General features: G+C 41.0%; 1 protein-coding gene across 3 annotated transcripts; it reads right to left on the bottom strand.

Moving 5' to 3' along the window:
• On the bottom strand, positions 1 to 27,852 carry LOC108697434 (peroxisome proliferator-activated receptor gamma coactivator-related protein 1). Of its 3 annotated transcripts, XM_018227462.2 has the most exons (14): positions 27,695 to 27,852; positions 18,896 to 19,036; positions 18,617 to 18,769; positions 17,383 to 17,466; positions 13,589 to 16,601; positions 13,454 to 13,507; positions 12,240 to 12,300; positions 11,619 to 11,686; positions 10,209 to 11,019; positions 5,909 to 6,091; positions 5,704 to 5,761; positions 4,621 to 4,742; positions 2,599 to 2,750; positions 1 to 435 (listed from the first exon to the last, which is right to left on the bottom strand). In XM_018227462.2, exons 1-14 carry the CDS (start codon positions 27,773 to 27,775, stop codon positions 332 to 334), a joined length of 5,085 nt encoding a protein of 1,694 aa, XP_018082951.1. In that variant the 5' UTR covers positions 27,776 to 27,852; the 3' UTR covers positions 1 to 331. The 3 variants fall into 3 exon arrangements, 2 of the variants coding, with proteins under 2 accessions (XP_018082951.1, XP_018082952.1); XM_018227463.2 differs by lacking the exon at positions 13,454 to 13,507; XR_005962893.1 differs by lacking the exons at positions 1 to 435; positions 5,704 to 5,761 and having other exon boundaries at positions 2,612 to 2,750.

Below are 27,852 nucleotides of genomic sequence, written 5' to 3'. Positions count from 1 at the left end.
TTCTAGTTCATCTTTTTTATTGATTTTATTTTTAAATCTGCATAGTGATTTATTTATCATATAGTATAGACATAGTTACTTTATTCCCAATGCACTTTGAGCATTTGTTAAATAGGTTAGAAAAACAAATGTCATTAAAAAACATCGAATTTTCTTTAAACCTTTTTATTACGATTTTCTTGTTTATTTTAGAAAAAAAAAAATAGGGCACGCTTTTCCTTGAACAGCATTGTCATGCTTTTTTTAGTGAATGGCCATATCCAGTGTTTTGAGGTAAATAGTTATAGACTCTATAGGTTTGATCTCTTTGCTTGAGCACTTGCTCCTAACGTTACCTCCGGATATTCTTCTGGGCTTGTTTCAATAACGTATCAAAATCTAGACTTTCAAATTTGCTCCTTATGGGCGCTGGATCAAAGTCATCCTTGTTTGAATCTGGGACAGAAACATAAAATTATATTTTATTAATAAAAAAAAAAAAAAAAAGTCTGCTTACAATAGTAACACGCACGAGTCCTAGGTACTGGCATCTTCACCTTATGGGTGTTATGTAGCAGGGCATGCTGGGAGCAGCAGTTTAATAGCAAGAGGACTGTAGGTTATAAACCATTTCTCTGGATATTATAACAGGCAGGGGACATCCCTCTAGTAAATCATCATGCTCCACAATAGAACAGACTGATATCTCTTAATTCACGGATCAATACCCAAGACTGTATTGCTTTAGGGATCCCCAACCTTTAGAACCCGTGAGCAACATTCAGAAGTAAAAGGAGTTGAGGAGCAACACAAGCATGAAAAATGTTCCTTGGATGCCAAATAAGGGCTGTGATTGGCCATTTAATAGCCCCTATGTGGATTATCAACCTACATTGAGGCTCTGTTTGGCAGTGCACCTGTTTTTTATACAACCAAAACTTTCCTCCAAGCCTGGAATTTAAAAATAAGCTCCTCCTTTGAGGCCACTGGGAGCAACATCCAAGGGGTTGGAGAGCAACATGTTGCTCAAGAACTACTGGTTGGGGATCACCGCTTTAAATGTAATGGATATCAGGTCACAGTCTGCAACTCTAACCCCATGTGTTTGTTTTCTACTTTTCAATAAACCGAAAACTCAGATTCCCCCCCCCCCCCCCCAAAGTTGTAAAAATCCCAGATCTAGGAAAGCAAATCAAGAGCATGATCCCAAGCTTTCTGGAAATTGAATGGCTTACTTTAGTGATGTGCTGGTTGGGCTTTTCCTGACCCGCCCACGCCTGACTTCTGGTTTCCTTTTATAGACCAGCGCCGACCCACCCTGCCGATGACATCACAAAAGGGGCGAGAGGCACGAGTCTATAAAAGTTGAACCCGGAAGCTGGAATTTGGAAGGTCATGGGGTAGAGCAGTCCGAAGAGCTCAACCTGCAACCCGGAAAAGGGGGGTATTGGCCCGGCCCGCACATCACTAGTCTACTTTGGAAGAACCAAACGCGAGTAGCTTCAATTTATTTTTAAGCTCCATATAGAACAGGGGTGTCCAAACTTTTGGCTCGCAGGGCCACATTGGAAAAAGAAAAATTGTCTGGGGCCACACATGAAATACACAAACATGTTTGACTTGTAAAAGTAAAGGAAATACACAGAAAATAACTACAATGCCAGTTGGATAACCAGATGGAGCTATACACTGGAATATGGGACACCTGGATATTAAATAGACTTATTATTATATTATTATTAACTCGGCAATGGGCAGAGTCCCCCCTCCTCCTAAATCCTTTGCGACATGACGTTTCCTCGGGAACCAAACTGGGCCGCATTCATATGCATCCTGGGCCGCATATGGCCCTCGGGCCGCAGTTTGGACACCCCTGATATAGAACAAAAACCACAGATTTGTCAGGAGTATGTTAGGCACATGCTCTATTCGTTTAACAAGGGGGTGTACTGACCCTCTAAAGGGATTGTTCAGTATTACAATAAAAACTGCGCAAAATAAAAAATGTTTCTAATATAGTTAGTTAGCCAAAAATGTAATGTATAAAGGCTGGAGTGACGATGTGTAACATAATAGCCAGAACACTACTTCCTGCTTTTCAGCTCTCTAACTTGGAGTTAGTCAGCGACTTTAAGGGGGGGCACATGGTACATAACTGTTGAGTGAGCTTGCAATTGATCATTAGCATGCAGCTCAGATTCAAAAAGCAACATGTGCCCCCCCCCTCAAGTCACTGATTGGTTACTGCCTGCTAACCAATCAATGGAAACCAAGAGAGCTGCAAAGCAGGAAGTAGTGTTCTGGCTATTATGTTACACATCCAGTCACTCCAGCCTTTATACATTACATTTTTGGCTAACTAACTATATCAGAAACATTTTTTGTTTTGCACAGCCTATTTACACAGTTTTTATTTTTACACTGATGGTAAAATTTGGCTTCGATAGACTACAGACTGACAAACTACCAAGTGAATGGCATCAAATTTATAGTATTTCATTTAGTATCACGTGACTTTCTATACACCAGTACACCGTTTAGAATCTACAGGACGTTTGCCCTCCAGCACACGTTAAGAAAAGGGCCGACAAGAGGAAATTTCAAGCAATAGACACTTACCCAGATCAGCGTAACTGCTCTTACAGAATTGTCTCCTGCCGCCAAAGCAGAGGTCAAAAGGCAGCTCGTCTGGAAGCCGTAGCTTGTGGCCGTTTTCTATGGCAGCAAAGGCTTCACAAGTGTAGCGGTAGGTGACAAAGCCATAGTTATCACTAGCCATGAAAAAGACAAGTGGGCAAATGAGCAGAATTCTATATACACTGTAGCATGCACAGTTAACTTCTAAATGCTTTGCATGAGTAGCTACCTATCCCTGTATCTATTCAATCCCTACTGGGTGCTGTTGGGTTCATTTACAGAGTATTGCTTAGGAGTCAGCACTATTTATGCTGCTCCTGAAATAGCAAACGTGGAATATAAATATTTTACATAGAAATACATTGTACCTTGCATAAACTGCCATACTGCATGCCTCAGCAGTCGTCATATACAGTAACAGCTGAGTGATGGCTCTATTGTTATTTATGAACACTAACAGCACACCTTGCAGAAAATGAATTTACCATTACAAGAATCATTACATTTTAAACATTTATAAGAATACACAGGATATTGTATGTTTTTTAACTGTCATATGACCATATGAAATGTGGTTTTCCCCCCCTTCCCACCCACAGATTCGGTTCGGTATTCGGCCGAATTCAAAATAGTGGATTCGGTGCATCTCTAACCAATACACAATGTTCATCCTGCATTTTCCGTACCCCTGCCCACTAAAAGTGGCCATACACGCTCGTTTGGCGATGTCGCCAAACGAGCGGATCTTTGGCGATGTCGCCAAACGAGCGGATCTCTCTCCGATATGCCCACCTTGAGGTGGGCAATATCGGGCTGATCTGATCGTGGGCGCTAGGGCCCAACGATCGGATCCTAACGAATGGGAAACGGGGGTCGGATCGCGGGACCGCATCAACAAACAGATGCGGCTACGATGTAAAGGGATTTTTCGTCCCATCTTATCGAGATCTGCCCGACTTTCGGCCAGATCTCGATCGAGGAAGCCCGTCGGGGGGCCCCATACACGGGCCAATAAGCTGCCGACTTGGTCTGTCGGCAGCTTTTATATCGGCCCGTGTATGGCCACCTTAACTTTTGAAAAAGATTACGTACCTAATAACATGTCTCATCATACATTTTCCAGCAGTCCAAGTTTGGGAGTTTTACTTTGAAAGAAGCGAATAACTTGCAAGTAAAACTGTCTAAAATGTATAATGAAGCAATTGAATTCTTAATGAATCAGATGAAAATTGAGCGTAGGACTGGCCAGATATGGGATGACTTTGACGTAGTTGGCCAGCTTAAATATATTGCAATATATGGACAAACATTCCTCTATTTCCCCAAAAACAGAAAATCTGCTTTTGAGCTCAGTTCTTGTCATGAGACAAGAACTGTCTCATGAACCGTCTCATAATTTTTCCAATGTAGACGACTCTCCTTTCCTCCTGCAAAATCCCTGTTTTGTTTAAAGGGTAAGGCATTTTTCAGTAGCAGTATGCACAAAATGTCTCTGTCTTAAATATATTGATAATGGGTTGAGTGCAGAGGACCTCTTGTATTTTTCCAGCAGTTTCTGTACATCAGAGTGTGGGGGCAGAGATGAAATAATTCTAAGTCATGGTGGAAGTGAGTGGGGGGACGGAAGAAGGGGCAGCACAAAAGGTTTAGTTCCCCTTTATGAAACACTTTCTCAGTGTCACATTCCCTGTGAACGAAGTCATGTAACACGAGGCAAGATCGTTTATGGAACAAGCTAAGATTGAGTTTCTCTCAAAAGAGACAACCATTCAAAGGCATAAGGCTCCTTGTAAAAAACACATGGTCTATTGCATTACTTCTTCCATGGCTGTGTCACCTGGTAGTACATATTTCTGGTATAATAAACCAAGATCCCCTCCCCTACATTAAAGCTAGTATAAGGCAGGTAGATGTCCACACCTAAAAATTAAAGATGCAAAACTAACCTTGTCACACGCTTTGGTTTCAACAAATACGGGGGTGGGAAAATTATAATATTCTTACCCTTCCTCCCTGAAGTGAATTGTGCATTCCTCTATTTCCCCGAAAACAGAAAATCTGCTTTTGAGCTCAGTTCTTGTCATGAGACTGTTAATTTTTCCAATGTAGACGACTCTCCTTTCCTCCTGCAAAGTCAGAATAATTATAAACGGATCAATATCACGCTTTTAAGATTCAAAAGTAGGCTTTTGTACGCCCAGAGTTTCTATGCATTAGTCTAGGATTATTACAATAATGTAATTGTTACACAATGGAACAGTGCAACCCAGGCATGCGCTTAGATTGGTGCCCTTTAAAGGGGACCAGTCACCCCAAAACCCATTATAATACATTAGTTAAGCAAAATTAACTTTAATTACACTGTATAAATTATTGGAATTTTGTTTCCTTCAGTCTGGGATGTCATAATTATAGCAAGCAGGCAGGAGCCATTTTGTGGACACGGTTATTAAGACAAGTCTTGTATCATCTCAGAATCTTGTTTGTGCACCAGAATGGGGGACCTGATGTCCATCCCCATGTCCTGGTTACACAATTAAATGGTAAAGAGAACGGGGGGAATGTGGGGGAGCAGTGACATCTAGGAAGTGCTGAATGGAAAGTGAAAGTAATTGTCTGCACTGCCTCCAAGTCTAAGGCATAGAGGAGGGGCAGACAATATTTGATGGACAGCTGAGATTTTTAAACGAGTATACAACAGCTATGAATGCTTTAATAAAAATAAAAAATTGGGATTTCATGTTTAATTTGAAAAGGACTTTTTATGTCTGGGTGACAGGTCCACTAATAAATGTACGACTTACAAAGTGAATGGATGTCCATAGAAGTTCCTTTGCAGGGGCAGAGCTGCAATGCTCTCCTTACAGCAGTCAAGAAACAGCAATCATTGGGTAATTAATTAATTATATACACTTCATTGTTAAAAAGATGCCCAAATTATTTTCAGCATAGAACCTAGAGCAGCCATAACCACTCTTTGCTTGGCCAAACACCGTTTATCTTCCAAAACTGGTAGCAATTCCCCAAGAAATAAAACGACTTCTCATTTCAAGTTTCTGTAAGGGCCTATTGTATCGAAATACTTACTATTGCCTGTTCCTTGTGCTGGATCTTCTGCCTGTTACAGCTCTCTCGAGACTCACACCTGACAAACGAAACCAATGTTTAAGCCAGGAACGAGAGAACTCGTATGGACCTTACAAAACGGCCAAAGCAAAACAGCAGGACTATGTTTCTACCCTATAGCTAAGCCTGTGTTAAAGCAGTCAAGTTTGAACATGCGACATCTTACCTTCTACTTCTGCTCCTGTACCTCCGGCGACAGGGGGATCTAGAGCGGGAGCCAGAGCAGCTTGAGGATGGAGAGCAGGAGCGGGAGGAATATGAGGACGAAGATGACCAAGACCTGCTGCTTGAGCCATGGTATCTAGATCGGGAGGAAGAGCGAGACCTGTGGCGACTTCTTGATCTGTAACTAGAGAAGAAAAAATCCATAGGCATTGAACTTGCTGTCAGCAAGATATTTTGTGGGGTAACAATCAAGGGACTAAATGATACAACTTCCTCCAAGATTCCAGTGAATCTGCATAAATACATGGTTACGTGGGAATAAAGGGAAAATAGTGGCTTTGCCTCATGTGCATCATTAGACCCATTCAACATATAACAGATCTCATTCTGCCCTTGAGAGGTTTAGCACAAAAATGTGCATGCAAGCAACTGTATGGAAATGTCATGCACAGATGTATTCAAGCCCTCACACTATTACTAGGGATGCACCGAATCCAGGATTCGGATCCCTTCTGCCAGGCTCAACCAAATTCTAATTTCCATAGGCAAATTAGGGGCAGGGAGGGAAATCGCTTCACACAAAACAAGGAAGTAAAAAATTTCGCAAGGATCGATCAAGACTGCAGGTTAACTGCTCAAGCTTAGTGTTTATTGTTAACACAACATGTTTCGAGTCTTGTAGGACTCTTTGATCCCACTTGACAAAGAGTCCTACGAGACTCGAAACATGTTGTGTTAACAATAAACACTAAGCTTGAGCAGTTAACCTGCAGTCTTGATCGATCCTTGCGAAGTTCATAATTGTGGACCTATTCAGCAGCACATGACTTAAGCCACTAAAAATCATTGAAATGCTTATAGTCGATTAGCCACATAGACAAGACAAAAAGAGGATTCAATGCGGATTGTAGAATCTATTACTGGCAGTTAAAGGGGCTGCTTGCCTTTAAACATAGTATAAACAATTTATGGTTTTCAAATGAGTCCGCTTTTTGTTCAGCAGCTCCCCAGTTTGGAATTCAAGCAACTATTTGGTTGCTAGAGCCAAGTTACCCTAGCAACCAAGCAGTGGTTTAAAGGGATACTGTCATGGGAAAAAAAAATGTGTTTTTCAAAATTAATTAGTTAATAGTGCTGCTCCAGCAGAATTCTGCACTGAAATCCATTTCTCAAAAGAGCAAACATTTTTTTATATTCAATTTTGAAATCTGACATGGGGCTAGACATATTGTCAATTTCCCAGCTGCCCCAAGTCATGTGACTTGTGCTCTGATAAACTTCAATCACTCTTTACCGCTGTACTGCAAGTTGGAGTGATATCACCCCCCTCCCTTTCTCCCCAGCAGCCAAACAAAAGAACAATGGGAAGGTAACCAGATAACAGCTCCCTAACACAAGATAACAGCTGCCTGGTAGATCTAAGAACAACACTCAATATAAAAACCCATGTCTCACTAAAGCACATTCAGTTACATTGAGAAGGAAAAACAGCAGCCTACCAGAAAGCATTTCTCTCCTAAAGTGCAGGCACAAGTCACATGACCTGGGGCAGCTGGGAAATTGGGAGTTGTTTGATTTAAAATTGAATGTGGTAATGTACAGAACCAAAATTGGAAAAAAGTGGTCTCTGTCCAAATATTTATGGACCGAACTGTATGAGCAGATTAAGTCTGGAATAGGATGCAGAGACAGGATCTACTCCGTGTTTTCAAGGACTTTGCACCCTTATACACAGCTGTAAATGATGTGCAGTTCCAATACATGGCAGTTATGTTAAAGCAACACCGACACGTTCCTATAAAAATCACAGGAGTGTAGGGGGGTTGGGTCGCCTTTGAGGGGGGCTTTCAGGGAAATTATTCGAGGGCTAGGAACTACTTGATACGGACATGTTGCTATGATTTTTATTGCAATGTGTCAGTATCTCTTTAATCCTATGCGACAAACATGCCTATACTGGAGAGAATTCCTCAGCAATTATACATTCACTATAGGCACACAAACAAATTACCCATACAATGCTCTCTCCTTAAAAGGGGAAATTTACTCTTGCATGGACTGTCATTAGATTATTCTATTTTGCGACTAGTCAGGGTCACAGGTAATGACCAGCAGAACTGATCAAACTGCTGAAAAACTACAGCAGTCACTTTTTTTTTTATTATAATATAATCAACATCAAATTGGGTTGAATATATAGGGGCATAAGCATTAAAGGGATTGTGCTGGTATCCTATTACATTGCTCACAAGTTAGAAGAGATAAAAGTCGCCACAAGAGGGAGATATATCACTACAAACATCCACAGAACAAAGGGACCAAGAATTCATTTTCTAGCAGGACCTCTGCGCTGAAAGAAAGCAATGCTTACCTATATATTTATCTTTTTTCCCTTTTAATAACATTGGGATCAACCATCATTTTTACAGGCCAGGTGGCAACCATACGTACACATGACCAGTAAAGATTCTATCAGCAAATTTAATATTTTATATTTTGAACTGCTTGGCTGTGGTTTGTGTAATGCCAATTATAAGCTGTAGCCCGGCAGAACTCTTATAGACACGTGGACCTGCAATCAAATTTGAGCCTAAATAGAACTCAAGAAGAGTGTGTTGCACACAGAAGTGGGTTCTTGCTACTAGGGGGATGCACCCGATCCAGGATTCGGTCTTTTTCAGCAGGATTCGGTTTTGGCCGAATCCTTCTGCCCAGCTGAAGCAAATCCAAATTTGCATATGCAAATAAGGGGCGGGAGGGAAATCGTGTGACTTTTTTGTCACAAAACAAGAAGTAAAAAAATGTTTTCCCTTTCCCACCACTAATTTACATATGCAAATTAGGATTCTGTTTGGTATTCAGCCGAATCTTTTGTGAAGGATTCGGGCCGAATCCAAAATAGTGGATTTGGTGCATCCCTACTTGCTACCAACATAAAGTCCCTTAATTAACCTCAAAAAATAAAAAAAGTTTAAAATAACTGACCTTTACAAATTTAGCCTACTTGTATAGACTATGAGCTTCTCAATAAACACGGAATAAGTTATCATATTGGGTTTATAACAGCCAGCAGGGGGTGGGGGATTTATAAATGCAATATATTTGCAGGTAATATTGTGCACTATGTCAGATTGGACAAACAGGAAAATGAATATGGGTTGAAAACTTTTACACTGCATTCTGCTCAGTGAGTTGAATTGTGCCTGTTAGCTGGCCGCCAGCTCGCCCAGAGGACAGCAAATGCAACGGGACGCTATTATGGAAGGAAGATGGAGGCAGAGAACAACGAATGTCTAAATGTCTTTTGGAAGACTTGTGCAGTGAAAGCGAAAATAGCTTTGCTGGTGTTTGAACACTGTAAGCAGTTCAAGAGAATATGAAAAGTATCCGCAGGAAGTGGAGTTGCCACACCAAGCTTTTACTTCCTTTAATATTTCCTTCCCCCCCCCCCCACAGGTAAGTTTATAAGCAGTTAAAGTGATAATTGTTAAACTGCATAAATCCTACATAATGATTGTTCTGGTATGGGTTGTACCGCAAATACGGATGAGGTTTCCAGTTAGAGTGTTATGTGTGGAGTCAGCACTACTCGATCTGTGCCCCTTTTCTCCAATGAAACAGACATTGATCATTTTATTTGCTACTTTTAATGGGGATGTTTATGTGATAGGGACATTGTACTGAATGCTCCACTTAAGCAGGAGACTGATACAACTTTCTAAGACTAAAGCAGAATGGAAACCAACCCCTAGTTACCCCTACTGGTCCCATCAAGCACAGAACATGGCAGACTTAAGCTGGTCATAGACGCAAAGATCTGATCATACGAATCAAGGATTCGTACGATTTTCGGACCATGTGTGGAGAGTCCCGACATTTTTCGTCCGTCAGAGATCGGACAGGTTAAAAGATTTGTCGGCTGCGGGTAATTTCTCTGCATGTAATGCCAATCGTATGATTATCAGAGGGAGACTGTCACCAGCTTTGGTCGGACATAACTTTCGTACGATTGCTGTCAGGGGCAGAACATCGGCTGATCTGTTCTTTTACTACTTTATTTGATCTGATTGGTTAGTGGCAGGTCTGGAGATGGGAAAGTCCGATCGTACGAATTTTTGCGTCTATGGCCAGCTTTATGTTAAGGCAACCCAAGCTGAATTCCTAATGTATAAACACCTTTGCAATAACTTTAACCAATAGAAGGAAAGTTTCACAGCAAATATAAGAGCTGACAATCCCATAACAGTATTGGATAGGGACTATTAGGACATGAGGAAAAATTTTCAAGACACGAAACTTACATTCTCTGCCTCTTTGATGGAGGAGATCTTGAGTGAGAACTTGAAGAGGATGAAGAGCATGAAGAATCTGCGCTACAAGAACGGCTACGGCTGGATTTCTGAGGGCTAGGAGAACTTCTGTATCTTCTGTAGCAGCGCAAAGATCTCCGGGAAAAAGCAGTATCTTCCCTTCTAACACTAGTTCTGGTCTCCCAGTCTTCACTGCGGCAAGGTGACGCATCTGGAGACATTAACACTGAACCTGGGTGCTTTTCTGCCACAGATTCTACTACATTAGTCCTATGATCTAGTGGATCATTGGTATTTTTCTGGCTATTACTATGAGATGGTACAGACTTGTTGGTTCCACAGGGAATACTTTGGTTGCACACTTCAAGAGTTGTGGCCTGATTCGGACACAATTTGTTCTGAACCCTTTTATTAAACGGCACTATAGGCTTTATAGTAATATTTTGGTGATGCTTAACATTCCATCGGGAAGGCTGGGTTATGTTGACAGTTTCAGGCTCGGATTGTGTAAGGGCAGATGAAGCAGCAACTGGACACTTGCCGGTGGCAAGAATACAATAGTCGTGATCACCCGATGCCACGTGGATAGGAGGTTGTGCGTAAACAGGAGCAATCACTGTGCTTTTGTTACGTAGTTTACACTGTGGAAGAGGCTTTGCTTCAATTAACTTTGCAGCCTTTAGTGGAGAAGTACAAGCTCGATCTTGGAAGTTTCCATGTAGTGGTTTTGCTTTTCCAGTCAGAGACGAAGCAATTGCTGGTTTCCACATCTGATGCGGTGGAGTTGCTGGTGGAGTTAACCCTGTAATAGGATTAGCAGTAAAGACATTATGCCATTTTGAATCGATTAAGCACCTTGAATCAAACATTGTTTGAGAGGCTATTCTGTGTATTTGAATACTCAAGAGCTTGAGAGGTAGGAAGCCTTTATCCTCTGGAATCACAGCAGTGTAAAGCTGGCCATACACTATGAGATCCGCTCGTTTGGCGACATCACCAAACAAGTGGATCTTTCCCAGATATGCCCGCCACCAGCAGGGCTATATTCTGAACATTCGGCCCTAGGGTTGAATGACCGTATTACAACGAGGAGCAATGGGCTCCAACAGGTCTATCACCAGAAAAATTAAACCTTCCCAATTAATCGTGTCCAAATATCGATCGAGAAGACCCGTCGGAAGCCCCCACACAGGCAGATAAGCTGCCAAATTGGTCTAAAGGACCGATAACAGCAGCTTTAATCTGCCCGGGTATGGCCACCTTAACTTATTAGAATCTCATGAGCGCATGTGGTTTGTCAAGCTGATAATGTTAAACACTCTCTCATATTTCCATTCTTAAACCAAACAAAAGTCATAGGGTGTGGGAATATGCAGCCTAAAAAAAAAAAAGTATTCTTACCAGCAGTACTGGCCAACTCAGGAGCCAGAAGTCTGTCCAGTACCTTCTTCTCCATTGGTCTTTCGAACCTGGGAATAGAAGATATCTGCGTAATGCTTAAGCCATGGTATTAAAAGCTTAAATCATTAACAGCTATACCAAACTATGCACATTGTTCCTTCCTGATTTTATGTTCTCTTGTTATTGACATAAAGAAAAAAAAAAAAAGCTACCAGTTTTATTTCTATCAAATCTTATCAATGTCCTTGGTACGGACTGGCTTTTATGTGGCGTTTCTAGAAGGGAACAAATTATTGCATACCATGTATACTATAACATTACTGCCCCATGTAAATGAAAAAAGGACATCAATCCAAAATGGTGCAAGTACTAAAGACATAAAACAGTAGTAGTGATCTGCTGAACCCAGTTCTTAGATAAGGAGGTGTTAAAGCTCTAGACATCAGCTGGCTGCTACTTCAGTAAACTGTGCCCCATCTATACACACTTTCTACCAGCAGAAAACCAAGATTCTTGCTGTGCATAAAATGCAAATTTCATGCATATGAAGGACAGACATTATGGTATTTCAAACCTGCTGGAGACACAGGTATATAGCTGTAGGGTAACTCTCATACTTACCCAGAGTTTCCTACAGCCACTTTTAACTCAGGACTTTGTGTGTGTCGTTCCTCATTGTTAGCTGTAAAGAACCAAACCTGTTAAACGGCTTTGTGGAAAGTGAGCAGCTAGAAAGCATTTATAAAATACCTCTTTCTATACCTCCACATATACAAATTCAATTTACATTATTTAGATCTTTCAGTGGTTCAGCTGACCGGCTTGTCATGGCCTGTGCTCAAATAGAAGTGCGAAACACTTACTTTAACATAGAGCTTGTGTGAAAGAGAAAGCAGCAAAAATGCAATATGGAAAAATGTGTCAATTGTGTACCCTATTATCTGGGAGTCAGCAGGGTCAGAATATGTACTTAAAGGAAAACTATAACCCCCCAAACAATGTAGGTCTCTATAAACATATATTGCATAAAACCCTACCTCATGTAAATAAACCATTTTCATAATATACTTTTTAGTAGTATGTGCCATTGGGTATTCATAAATAGAAAATTGCCATTTTTTAAAAACAAGGGCTGCTCCAGGGATGCTAGGACGGTGCACACAAACAAACCATACATGTTAGGTCACATGAGCCAAAAACTTGAGTTTTGTCTTTTGCTTCCACATTTCTTCATGTTACAGTTAGAGCTGCAGTATTTCTGGTCACGTAATCTTTGAGGCAACACACAGGCAACCATGAAAAAAAATGGTGGTTCAAGGCAAGAGGTGTAAAAGGGTAATATTTTCTTGCCTATATATACCAGTTTTATAAGAATATACCACTTAATTTGATATAAGATGTTGCTTAAAGGGCATGTAAAAGTAAAAAAAAAAAAAAAATTCCATTCTTCAATTCTTTAATGAAAAAGAAACCTATCTCCAATATACTTTAATTAAAAAATGTGTACCGTTTTTATAAGAAACCTGACTGTATGCAGTGAAATTCTCCCTTCATTTACTGCTGTGGATAGGACGTTCCCTAACTGCTCTGAAGGGAACCAATCATGCTTATGAACAGCAGGGGGAGCTCCCACCTTACTTCCCAGCCATGCAGAACTCAAGCATCTTTGCTTATGACGATCCCTAAGCAGCCCAGACCACACAGAGCATGTGCACAGTCTTAGTCTTGCAAAGGGTGTCTAATCTACTAAAATAAGACAAGGCCAAAGGACTTTGATAGCCTGCTGAAATCCTGCACATTTTAAACTTATATAAGAATACATATGAAACATTTACCCTCAGACTTTTCAAACTGTTCCAGAAGACTGGTTAGATCTGTAGCTTCAATACCTACAGAAACAACAAAGCTTATTTTACCACCCAGAATAAGAAAGAACACAAAACAGGCAGAACCAAACAAAACACACTTGCCTTCTTCACAAGTGAAGTTTTCCACAGGAGCCTGCGGATCATTTGCAACTGCTGAAGTGATCTTGATGTTCCCATCAGCTCTAGTGTCTCCAGGGGTGGCATCTATGGATATTTTCTGTTGGACTGGGTGGATACTGGGCACCTGTGAACTTTCAACCTTCCCTTGTTTCTGCATATCAGATGCTATTTTTATAGGTTCACCTTTTGGCTGATTCTCCAGGATGGGATCTTTGTCAAGACTTTTGGTCAGACGCTTAGGATTTACTTTTCCTTGTTCTTTGCAAGGCTTCTGAATTGGTTTTAAGGGACAGGGGAGAAGTGTTCCCGATTTTGAACTTCCAGATTGCAAAGGTTGCTGAGGGTTTATTTGAAAACCTAGTTTTTGAGCTTTCTTAAGAATTTCCATGATCTTTAAGACCACTGGATTTGCAAACTTGATGTTTGGATCCTGCAAATTTACCTTTTTTGGCTCTGCTGGCATAGTTTCCAGCATCTTCGCCGCCGATCCAGCAGATTTAGAAAGATCCAACTTCCTGAGGTCAGAGTGGCTCTCTGCAGGTAACTTTGATGTTCTAGTCTCAGACTGCTTAAGGGGCACTGTGTTTTGTTTAATGAACTCTTTTGGAGGTTTTGCTACGTCATTGGTATTCCTATCCTTTGAAATTAATCCACTATTATCAGATTTCTTTCTTTTTTGACTGCTGACTGCAGAATTATTCTGACTATGGTGTTTAACCGGTGCAACGTAGGTCTCTTTAGACAAGTGAGAGTCAATATTTTTATTAACGTCACTAAAAGCAACTGGAGGCATGGCAGTGGTTCCATCAGTGCTCAGAGATGGTGGACCTCTTTCAGGTAAACCTTGCTGCATTGGTAGATGTGGCCAAAAAGGAAGTGGTGGAGGAGGTAATCCCGCACCCAAGAGAGGCATATCAGGAGATGGAACAGGACCCATTGCAAATGGTGGTGGCGGAAATGGAGGCCAAGCCATAACAGGTGGTGGAGGCATAGGTAGTGTGTGCAAGGGATCATGTGGTACACCGTTTGCAAATGTAACTGCATTTGGAGGAGGTATACTTGGATAGTATGGGGGTTGCAAGGGAACAGAAGGCCACGCAGGTGTATAAAAAGGAGGTGGTGGAACATTTGGTTGGGAAGTCACGCTGAAAGGAGCAATGTCCATAGCAACAGTTTGTGCCTGCATATCAGGCTGTTTCGGTTGCAGAGCTTCTGAAATTAGTACTGGCTGTGAAGATGTTGCAGAAACAGAGCTAGATGAGATTTCCAAGCCAGATGGTTCTTCAGCCCTGGGTTTTTCCTCTAATGGCTTTACTTTGGATGGTTTCAAAGAAACCTCTTCCTTTCCAGGTACAACCAAACAAGGGATTTCTGCCAGTTCAGTTGGCGGCTCAGGAATGGAGGGCCATTTACTTTCATTGTCTCGCTGCTCTGCATTCGGTTTGCGATGTTGCATTCGCATCCTGTACTCACTTAAACTGAGGGACTTTGGTTTGGACATCTGTAGTGCATTAGGGTCATTTTCTACCTCCCCTTTCATTGTGCTCTTCTCATCCAAATCAAGACTCTCTTTACACTGGATATTTGGAAGGAAATCTTTACCTTCATCCTCTTGTTGATGGACAGTCTTGTCATCTAACACTGTATTCCCTTCTATGTGTTTATCCGATTTGCCTTCAGCTTGTTCACATACCATTTCTACATTGTTTTGAGCTAAATCTTTCTCTGAAGCAGTATTTTCTGAACTTTTCTTTGCTTGCTCATTTTCTATGGCAACGGGCTTCTCTATCTTTTTAGTCTTACCGTTGTGTAGTTTCTTCACTGAAGCATTGGAATTATCCATGTTTTGTCTTGATCGGGCTTTCGCTCTGACCATTTTAGAAGACCTTAGTTCCAACCGAGTCTCCATTTTCACCTGCTCTAGTTGTTTTATTAGAAAATCTGACTCCTGCACTACTGGGTTATTCACACACACAGGAGGCTGGTTGTTCGGTAGCGTCATCTTCTCAACAACATCTTGCTGTTTACATTCAACCGTCTTCTTTTTCGTTTTCAGCTTGGACTTTTGGCTGCCGTGACATACTTTGTCAGATTTCTTCCCCTTCTGTGCCGCATGTTCTTTAACACAAGCTTCTGGTTCATTATCTTTCTTTATAGGACCAGACTCTGCTAGCTCATTCCCTTTTGTGCCAAAATCATTGCATTGTTTGAAAATGGTTTGGCTTAAACCATTGTTTTCTGAAGAAGGCTCAAATTTAGGTTCGTTTTCCACAATGTCCTTTTGCTGTGGCTCCAATGTGGGTTCCTCCCCCTGAGAGGATAGAATTGGCAAAATTTCTTTGCAGTCAAGAAGTATTGGTTCCTGCACCGATTGTGTACATTCATCTGTACTTTTTACTAAATGTTGATCACTATCCTGTAGCGATCCACACTGTTCTTCAGAAGATTGTTGCATTTCAACATCTGAATTTTTTCCCCCTGAAAGACAGACTTTTTCTTCTAAACCTTCGGACTCCATCTCCTCTGCTGGCTCAATCACCACTGGCAATTTAATACATTTTCCATTTGCTACAATTTCAAGAAATATTCCTTCATTGAGGTTATCCTCAATCTCAGACTCTTTAGGGTCCATGCAAGCAGCAATTGATGGAAGGCAATATGGGTGCATATATTTCACAAGGTCATTAAGAGCAACATTTTCTGTATTAATTATACAAGGTATTCTCTTCATAAGCACCTCCTCCTCAAACACATTTTCCCTGTTTACTGAATTTACAGCAAATTCCGATTCAAAATCTACAGCAGTGCTGTCTTTTTCAAAGTTTTTTTCTGGGCTTGGGAACTCTTCATCTTCCCCATCACTTCGCTGTTGGGTAAGCTCTGATTTTAACCTCCGTGTTAGACATCCCCTCGTGTTCCTCTGCCTGTTGTGTCTCTTTGGTGTAGAACTGATATTTTCTGTAAACAGTTCCCAATTCTGACCTGATGTGTCAAACTGTAAAAGAGAAAAAAAAATTAGAAGACATTTGGCATAAGGGTGTATGTTTAAACATTAAAATTTTGGCTAAACATATTAATACAAGACAGAAAGACCCATTAAAATGATTGTATGAGAAAGCTGTGGTTTACCACTACCCATCACTTAATCTTTATGCCTCAGAAAACTCACAAGTTTAGGGGACAGACATGTTTATTGCCCTGTCCTTCTATCCTTAGTGTGTGTACAATTTAGAATATGGATATAAAAATGAAGTTTGTGTAGCTCTGCTAGATGGACATGTCAGAGTCACAGGGCCTAATTGTTGCTGCTGAAAGAAGAAGAAAAAGAAAAAAAAAACACGTAATCTTAGAAATGTAGAACATGTGAATTAAACCCAACACTCCTTGTCCTTAACCAGGGCTGCATTTAATTGGCACAGATGAAGCCAACTGGCAAATGCTGCATACACAACATATGTAAGATTTTTTATTGCAGCAAATCTTTTTATCTATATTTTAGTAGTGCTCTTCTTTCTTGGATGTCACCAGATAACACGCTCTGGTGTAACAGGAGCAGCCTTTTCATGCATTTAGAGAGTTTGGCCACAGACTGGTTTGCATTAATATTCAACATTTCAAAGAAATTCTTGACAAAGGATGGGCTATACATCGGAAACATAAAATTTCATCATAGCTAGTCTGTAGCTCAATAAATTTGGGCAAGCTTGAATGCAGTTCTGCTTAAATCAAAAATAAATACGATTACATTTGAGTCTCTAATGCTTAAAAATTCTTACCTTGCCATTAATTCCGCGTTGTTCATCCAAAGGTGAAACCGCTCGATCAGTCGGTGTACGCGATAGACTTAGAAATCTCTGCAACTGGAGAAAAGGTTCCAGAAATGAGGCACTTTAGACGAAATGAGAATAGTTGCAGCAAGGCTAATCCAAGAAATACAAATTTGTGAAAAAAGGCAGCAAAATACACCCTAGTTATATTATGGCACTCCACTTTTATCCTATACCCAGGTGCACATTAAAGCATCATATATCATTTCAAGTGGCGAGCAACAGCGGGATTTGTGTGCACAACAAAAACATTATATTTATATGAGCCAAATGCTGTATATGCTCACATGAATCGAACACTTATGTTTTGCACAAAAATCCCGGTGTTGCGGATCTTTCAGAATGGTGTACACACACAATCTTATTCTATTAAAAAGTGTACATTGACATATATACATGTATGTCATGCCAAAAAGCCTACTTTTCTCTTTCCATTTATACAAGTAGTCTCTTCTCGGAGGAGGAATTCAAAATTCTACTCAGTGGGTTAGAGTTTGAAGCAGTGTCTAATGCTGATTTGATACTTGACTGCACTGTATCCCTTTTACCATTAACAAAGCAGATATTAAAGCTGGATATGCATAAATTTTTTTTTTAAAATGGCTAAAATGAAAAACAGACCGTCCAATGAAGAAACTGGTTCCAAATAAGCAACTGATAAAAAGAGCCTACTGCTATATATCCTTAAAGGGGTTGTTCACTTTTGAGTGAAGTTTTAGTTTGATGTAGAATGATATCCTGAGACCATTTGCAATTTTTTCATTTTTTTTTTTATTACTTGTGGGTTTTGAGTGGCTTAGCTTTTGATTCAGCAGCTCCCCAGTTTGCAATTTTAGCAAGCTGGTTGTTAGGATCCAAATTTTTCTAGCAACCATGCAGTGATTTGAATAAGAGACTGGTATATGAATAGTAGAGGCCTGAATAGAAAGAGGAGTAATAAAAAGTAACAATAACAATACATTCGTAGCCTTACAGAGCATTTGTTTTTAGATTAGGTTCAGTGACATTTGAAAGCTGGAACGAGTAAAAGGAAGGCAAGTAACTCAAAAACTATAATAAAAAAAAAAATTAAGACTATTGAAAAAGTTGCTTAGAAGTAGCCATTATATAACATATTAAAAGTTAATTTAAAGGTGAACCACCCACTTAATGAACATAGATGCATCAATGTGCTAAAACTTACTGTAGCGTTTTCTTTGTCTTTTGGGGAAACGAGTAGTTCAGTATCTGGGATGGTGTCAAACGGAGACATATTCTCATCATCGGCATTGTCCAGAATCTCTGTTAGAGCATTCAGAAGTGACAGCTCATTCTCCTCATCAAAGTGACCTTTGTTCTACAATTAGGAACAGAATGGTCTCAAAGGGTTCCATCTAAATTCAGCAATCTTACACTAAAAAGAATCTCTTCATCAGGTAGCATGTGATGTGGGGAAACCATTCAGTCGCTATTAAAGACCTACCTCAGCCAGTGCACCTGTATCATCAATGATAGATATGATAGAGTGATCCACATAGCCCTGGAAAGTTCCCAGGAATCCTCCTGCATCCAGGCTGAGGTCTGAAAGACCAGAACAAGACTCATGGTCCTCCAGGACATTGCACTGAAACATACAAGATAATTCAATTGCGACACATGTTGGCAAAATACAACCATTGCACATGAAAATCAAGGAAATATAAAATGTAGATAATAATGGTAGTATTTTCACTTGAATGCCATTAAAATAATTGGTACATGTCATTGGCATAACTCCAACTAAAGAAAGATGCATCTTCAGCATTAATTTTACATCCAGCAGACAGGTTTTTGGTTGCGGCAGGGAGCAGTCTATTTTGGTAATTCACCTGAAGCAATATTGGTCACAACCAAGCATTCTGGATCATAGATTTCATACCTGTATATGAACATTTAATAGCAAGTTGAAATGCTGGAGATGAAATGTATCTGGATTCGCTATATAGAAGTATAGGGAAAAAAAATACAGATCTATACCAACAACATCAAACTAAAATTAGTAAAATTAAAATATTAACACTTTTCATTGTATTTTTCCCCACAACTGTTTTCAGCTGTTTTGCATTTTTCATTTCCCTCAAATTTATAAAACAAATCTAGCCCATATTCATTATTTACTCTGTGATGGGAAGAACAGAAGCATGTGTAGCTAAATTAACTTATCTCTATAGAGATCAGGGCACAGGATTTCCCCCCAGCAGTTCATAGTTTAGTATCAAAGGAAAGTGTATGGCACAGCAAACTGGCTGAAGGAAGAAGCGCTATACTCAGCAGTGTTCTGTGCATTCACCGGTATGGGATTTAGCCATAAAGAGCCAAATCTAATCAAGTGCTATAGTCATTTATACGAGGGGGTACAATTATACTTCTGGGGACTGTATGTGCTGCGCACAATAGATCGCATGCCACATTGCAAATGAAAGTAATAGTACAGGTATATTAAAATATATGCACACACATAGGGCAAACAAAGCTAGGCTAATAATAGCCCAAAGGAGTTCTGTAAGGATTCCAAAGGAGTGCAGCCCTATGATAAAAATGACTGAACTCCCCTGTTATGCACATTAGAGTACTGCGCAGGTCCATTTTTTGGAACCCGTACCCAACCTGCAATCCGGACCCACATTCTTACCCGCAAGTACCTTATCCGCAAACCGGACCCGCTGAGCATCAAGAATCAGGAAGTGCTGTCATTGTAAACCGAAAACTACATGGGAAGTAGACGTGATCAGAAAAACGGAGTAGAAATCGATATTGAGAAGACCTGCGGCCCGACCTGCATCTATACTAGCACCCGAAACTTCCACCCACAACCCGCAGGTTTTTGCGGGTAACCCGCGGGTACCCGACACGCTGCAGGACTCTAATGCACGTTCCAGGCCTGCATTATCCCAATATAATAAAAGCCAACAGTGCCCTATACAAGAGTTTTACCAAGTTAAATGGGAGGAGGAAAGCCCACTTGCAATCTTCTTGCTCCCCTTCCCACATTTGCATTCAACTGTACACAACCTACCAATTAGCCACATTTACACAAGAGCTAAGCTTACTGCAGCACTTGGATCTCATGCTCAGAATGGATAGTCCTCTACAGCAAACAAAATGGCATCCCTAGCCTTAAGGAGGCCATAGACGCAGAGATCATATCGTACGAATATTCGGTGGGCAATATCGGGCTGATCCGATCATGGTCCCTAGGGCCCAACGATCGGATCCTAATGGTGGCTTTACGGGCAGTCGGATCGCGGGACCGCATCAACGAACAGATGCGGCCGCGATTCGACCGGATTTTTAGTACCATCCGATCGAGATCTGGACGACTTTCGGCCAGATCTCCATTGGGGGGCCTCATACACGGGCCAATAAGCTGCCGACTGTGACGGCAGCTTTTATAGGCCCGTGTATGGCCACCTTTACATAATGCAGAGGGAAGCACCTATTTCTGGTGTTAAACCCAAGTCAATTTAAAGGAGAAGGAAACCCCCTGGGCGCAAAAATCCCCCCCCTCTCCTGTGTTGCCCCCCCTCCTCCTCCACCCTGGCCTACCTGTCCCCCCGGGCAAATGCCCCTAACTTGTTACTCACCTCTCTGCGCAGGTCCTGTCCAAGGAGTTCACAGGCACCATCTTCTCCCAAGCGGTCTTCTTCCTGGATTAATCAGCATCTTCTGGCGCATGCGCAGTAGGAGCATTTACCGGTACGGATCTACTGCGCCGAATGTCACAAAGTGAAATCGGAAAACGTAGTGACTTTTGGCGCATGCGCAGTAGATCCGTACCGGTAAATGCTCCTACTGCGCATGCGCCAAAAACACCGGTCAAAGCAGGAAGAAGACCACTTGGGAGAAGATGGCGCCTGTGAACTCCGTGGACTGGACCTGCGCAGAGGGGTGGGTAAAAAGTTAGGGGCATTTGCCTGGCGGGACAGGTAGGCCAGGGGGGAGGAGGGAGCAACACAGGTGAGGGGAGAGGGTTTTTGCGCCCAGGGAACTTCCTTCTCCTTTAAGGTCCTTTGAGGTAAGAAACACAGCAACTCACTCACAGAACTAGAAATACATAATAGGATTATTTTGCCCAGACAATAACCTATGTCCTTATACTTTTCGGTTGATTTGCCAATTACTACTTGTTAAAGACAAGCAGACACTGTAGCAATTTTAATCATAAGGCCAGTGAATTAATGGGGCTTCATTTTGAATCAAAGAAAATTTTTTTTGGATAGGGGAGATTTAAAGCAGGATATCAGCTTCCACATTTATTCATAGGAATACAGAGATAAAAGGTTTCTTATTTTTGCAACAAGTAAAAGTAGCCCATTGTTTCAAGAACGAATTGGGTTTGCTAAGAAGGTGACAAGGAAGCAGAGGTTTCAAAGATATGGCCTCAATGGTAAAGTTATTGTGGGACTGAGGTGAAATGATAGGAAATGAGCAATGTTGCAAAGAAGGAATGGCATGGAAATACGGGCTGCTACATTAAAAGTGACTGCCCCAGGACCCTTGGTTTCCTTGAAAATACTGTATTTTTGGAGTTGGACAAACTGCCAAACACTTCTCAACTATTCACCGTGCACCAAAATCCCATAGATAATGTTTTGCAGTGTTGGGGTTCTATTTTTGGGTTGCTTTAGCTCTGAAAATAAGGCTTTTCTGGCTGAAGGGAAAGCCATCTCATACAGTGTAGGAACAATGAGTTGGGCAGCTGCACTGGAGGAATTAAATGCATTATGTAGAGCTCATTAGATTGCAGTTAACACACCACAACGTTTCATAACCATAGCAATAGAAATTACTTTCCATTAACAGCCCATACACATATTGATCATATGTGGCCAATTCATATGGGTTTCTGCAGGACGCATTAACCAGTCAAAATTCTTAATTTTATATCATTGCCTAAAATTAAAAAAAAAAAAGTTATAAAATTATACCACAGAGCCTACTAACTCTTCTTTACTAGCTGCCCAAGCTTCAAAGAATAGGGTTTCGATAACTTTTACATAACATTTAATTCCTTCCTGAACCAGGCTGGAATGGACTCTGCAAATGGGCCAAAGCCTAGCCAAGAGCAAAGATAGGTCATTCATCACTTCATCTCTATACAGAAGAACTGTAGAGAAGTCAAGATCATTACTACAATGTACACATATTTTCATATATTTTTATTTTTTTATTTTTTTTTGGAAACAAGGACTAACGGACGCTGGGAGCCAGACAGATGCAGCCTGAATAACTTCAGTGTGAATAGCGTTAGCACCATGTATACATTTTTATCTATCGATTTACAATTTGGAGCAGAGGAAACAAGTAGCAGTCCTGTGAATGAGAAGGAAGCATGTGCTCGGTTTCCCAAGTAACAGTAATATTCTTGGATTCCTAACCTCCATTACAAGAAGAATGTTGGACATTTATACAGGTTGTTACTTTAACTGGGAACAAAAAGTTCAAACACAGTGGGAAGCCCCAAAATAGCTCGCCACAACTTGAAATACAAAACTGAGACCCAAATAAAACTCCCACAGAGAATGCCATGTGGCCCTAAAGCTGAGGCTAAGCAACAACTGGAGAGTGGCAGTTTCTATTCCATTCAGAAACCTTAAAGAGTGTGAACAACAACAAAACCCTAGCATTTTAAACTTTCACCTTGGTTCATTCCTAATCATTTGCATGCACAGTTGCAAAGCTGAGGGGATTCCCAATTGCTCATGTACTGGATTGTTCCTTCTATTTTATTATTCTCTACTGCATCCACAAGCAGAACCCAAACAACCAAGGCTAGACGCCTGACAGTCACACTAAGCAAGAATAAAGCTCTAACAAAATGACAACGTGCTTGTGATTTAAATTTATACTTTATACATAGATGCGCTTTCTCTCTGATCATATAAAATAGCCCGACCAGCCTATTCACCGTACATTATATTTTAATTTCATTAAAATAAGTTTATTTATTTTTTGTGATACTGTTCCTTTAATCCCAAAGGTTTTGTGCCCTCTAGGTGCAGCAGAACTACTCTTAGGTAGTTCTGCTGTACCTAGAGGGCACAAAATCTTTAGGATTAAAAGAACAGTAACAAAAAACAAAACTTATTTTAATGAAATTAAAATATAACGTACGGTTGTCCTAGACTGGTAAAACATATGTGTTTGACTCAGAAACACTACTATAGTTATATAGTATCATAAAATAAATCTGCTGTGTAGACATAGGGGCAAGAAAATGCTAAAGTTACACAGAAGATAAACTGTAGAGGAAATAATGGCGTTTTACAGAGCTTACCTATTATCTGCTATTTAACCTGTCAATTTAGCTGCATTTCAATTGCCTCCTTTGCTACACAGCAGCTTATTTAGACAATAGTAGCGTTTCTAAAACAAACAGATCAATGTTTGTCATTTTCTGGTGCTACTGGTACTGGGAAAATAGCTAGAAGTCATAGTTATAGTCATAGTCAAGTGTAGACTGACAAATTCTGTACACTAATAGTTTGGATAATTCGTATAGCAAGCATGCCTTTTTCGATTCGCTCGAATCCTGCTGAAAAAGGCTGAATACCGAACCGATTCGGTGCATCCCTAGTATGATGTAGAGAGTGATATTCTGTGAATTTGCAATTGGTTTTTATTATTTGTGGTTTAAACAGCTCTCCAGTTTGCAATTTCAGCAATATTGTTGCTAGGCTACAAATTAGCCTAGCAACCACAGATTGATTTGAATAAGAGACTGGAATATGAATAGGCGATGCCTGAATAGAAAGAGGAGTAATAAAAAGTAGCAATAACAATTAATTTGTAGCCTTACAGAGCATTTGTTTTTAGATGGGGGGTCAATTAAAAACTGGAAAAAGTCAGAAGGCAAATAATTTAAAACCTATATAAAAAAAAATAATTAAGACCAATTGAAACTTTGCTTATAATTAGCCATTCTCTTACATTCTAAAACTTAAAGGTGAACCACCACTTTAATGCAGTTTAGGAGGTGATGAGGCTGTGTGGGCCTTTAGTGACAGAAACCCCTGCTCAATAATAGCAAAGACTAGGGCACACACATAGGATACTGGCAGCATTCTGAATGGAGATCACATGTCCATATTGGCTCAGATATTAGTCACAACTAACCTTCCCGTCTACTTAGTGTAGCTGGGAAACAAACATTTAACCAGCCAGGAATATATACACAACTGCTGAACGTGTAGGAAATTGTATCACAGCATTGGCATCCTGCTCTTCTATTCTAAGCAATATTCCAGTTTACAAACATTGTAAATAGAATAGCAACTCAAAGCAGAATCGGTGCATCCCTTTTTGTTTCTGCAGTGACACTTTACATACAATGTAACAGAAGTCCGTTCCCCTCTAGGTTTGCCAAGGATTTTGTTATATCGTTTCAGTACAAGCACATCAAATCATTTGCAAACTATGACTGCATAGTGAAATTAGATTAGTATAACTTTTTATTACATAACAAAAAGTTTTGGGATGCAGATAGCCTTTTAAAGGAGAAGGAAAGGTTAAAACTAAGTAAGCTTTATCAGAAAGGTCTATATAAATACACCAGTAAACCCTCAGAGCAATGCTGCTCAGAGTCCTCTATCAAAAGAAATACAGCATTTCTTTGCTTTTAATGTGTACACATGGGCTTCTGTATCAGACTTCCTGTTTTCAGCATAAACCTTCAGGGCAGGGCTTGAGCATGCTCAGTTTGCTCCTCTCCCTCCTCCCATCCCTGCTGTAATCTGAGCTCAGATCTGTAAGTGAGCAGGGAGAGACTCAGGCAGGAAGTGATGTCACGCCAAGCTTATATGGCAGCTTCTATCCTAAACAAACAGTGTCTAGAGTGCTTTACTCAGGTATGGTAAAGTATTCTGCAGAATAAATATAGCGTTATAGCTTGCACTATTGTGGCTAATTTTGTTGGCAATAAACTGTCTTGGAGCTTTCCTTCTGCTTTAATCATCTGTCTTTATTAATGTAGTGTTGATAGAAAAAAGCCTTTCATCATTTGCAAGTTGTCTCCCTAGTGATGCTTACAGTCTAAGGACACACACACAAATACCTTGGCCAGTTTGAACAACCAATGAAGTGGCCTGCATATTTTTAGAGTATGGGAGGAGGGGGGATATACAAACCCCTTAGAATCAGTGCCCTGGAACTGGACCTATCTGCTACAATTTGTGCACAGTTTTTTCTCTGAACTGTTTGACGCATGGGCTGGCACCCACAGAAGGATTATGCTTTGCAAATATGGGTGTGCGATTTATGGCTGCATGTACTAATTGGGACATTTATGCCAATTTCTGCACTAATGTTTCTACATATTCTGAGAATACCAGAAGTTCCAATAAATCTCACATCTTCACAATAGGTCAGGGTTGCCAGGTTGGGGGGTTTTCCAGCCAAATTGGGCTACTAAATTAAAGCCCTGGCGTGTTGTGAAACTACAAACTGGCCAAGGTACGGATTTGGGCTACATTATGGGCCTTTGGCTGGTTTGTACTTTGGAAACTAGCCAAAGTTTTTTCTTGCCCTAATGTGCCAATCCTGTGTCTCCAAGTGCATGTTGGGTAATGTAATTTTTGTTTTAACAATTTGCCAACTGCTAAGTTTCATGTAAGACTACAATACATGGGTGTCCGCAGAAAGGGGCAAGAGGGGCAGTTGCCCCACCCTGACTTCTCCAGATAGTTCCAAGAAATTGTTTGTAAATTTAATTCCCAACAGCACAAAACATTTTTATACTTCCCACCCCATGGCAAGTCTTAATTATGTTATCTCCTGCATTGTCATGAATGGGTTCATCTTCAGTGGGATGCACCAAATCCACTATTTGGGATTCGGCCGAATTCCTGGTGAAAGATTCGGCCAAATACAGAACCAAATCTGAATCCTAATTTGCATATGCAAATTAGGGGCAGCAAAGTAAAAAGTGGGAAAAAATCTTGCGACAAAAAGTCACGCTATTTCCCTACCCGCCCCTAATTTGCATATTCAAATTAGGATTCAGATTTGGTTCGGCCAGGCACAAGGATTCGGCTGAATCCGAATCCTGCTGAAAAAGGCAGAATCCTGGCTGTATTCCAAACTGAATCCTGGATTAGTTTACTTGCCCCCCGCTGGAAGATTTTCTGCGGACACCCATGCTACAATACCCAGCATGCAATAGGACGGACTTTTGTAGAAGTCGGGAGTTACCAGATATTGGGCTCTTTTTAAAGGTTCAGCTGTTTTATCAATATTTATTGAAACTGTATATGTATTAGGGCCCCTATACTTCAAGGCTCTGTAGTCAAAAATGCATTTTTTTCATATATATTTATTTAATTTTTAAACTTTTTTGACTGCACAGTGGGCTATTTTTGAAGTGCCGCTTGGCTAGTTTTGGGCTTGTTTTTAAAATTAAACCTGGTAACCCTGCATTAGGTGGTTAACCTAACCTGAAATCATACCCAACCAGGGGCAGTTTATCAACAAATCAGTACAATCTAAACAATCAAGTTGCATATATGTAAACACTAAAGGCCCACAGCCTGCTGGCTACATGCTTCTCTGGTGCTGCACAGCTTAAGAACAGGACATGATCCAAATAGCACCTGGCCTGTGTTTCTATACCCATCTCACACATGTGCATTACACTTCCATGTGCCTCTACTGACACCAACTACATGGGTGCTGCTGCCTATCCAATGCACTGCAGCGCATGGAGCACCAATCCAGGTCCCACTCACATGTCTATCTACATATACTCCATTTAACCCCAATCACAGCTGCCAGAAAGTGGGAGTTACAGTTCAGAAGAGGCATACGTTGAATTCTAAGGTCTACTACACAGGCCAAAGGCTGAGGCTTCCCAATTGCAGCTAAAGAACAGCTCCCAGCAAGCCCAGGCGGCCAAACTTTAGCCACGCACGATGCTCGCAGCGACAGTTGCACAAGTTCCATGGAGCGCTGCACAGGGAGAGTTGCACAGCAGACAGCACAGTCTCCACGTGTCAGGCGAGTCGGCTGATCAGAAAAGGCCTGTGAGCCACAAGCGCCCAGTCCCATGGCAGCCGGGGAGCTGCGTCACATATGGAGGACACGCTACTCTATCCTGTAACAGCGGCCTGGATCGGGCGGATCCTACAGACACGCGTGTCTCCCATCCACGTGTCACCGGCAGCCAGGAAATACAGGCTCCCTAAGCACGGACAGGCAGCGCTTCAGGACGTACTGGGTTCCTGCTTCCTTCCACGCAACATTAGCGTACCTGAAGAGGGCCACCGGCGGTGAAGAGCTCCATTCCTCCGATGGTTAAAGTCTCCTCTCCGACTCCCCACCGCGCCGCCATCTTGGCCCCTTAACTCCTATGCTTTGCCGGCAGCTCAGCACTGGAACATGTGGTAGTTGCCGCATGGGAGGGGGCGT

This window comes from Xenopus laevis, chromosome 7S (assembly GCF_017654675.1).
Source record: "Xenopus laevis strain J_2021 chromosome 7S, Xenopus_laevis_v10.1, whole genome shotgun sequence".
Classification (NCBI taxonomy): Eukaryota; Metazoa; Chordata; class Amphibia; order Anura; family Pipidae; genus Xenopus; species Xenopus laevis.
The sequence above is the reverse complement of the archived record's forward strand: the minus strand, read 5'-3'. Positions and strand labels throughout refer to the sequence as shown.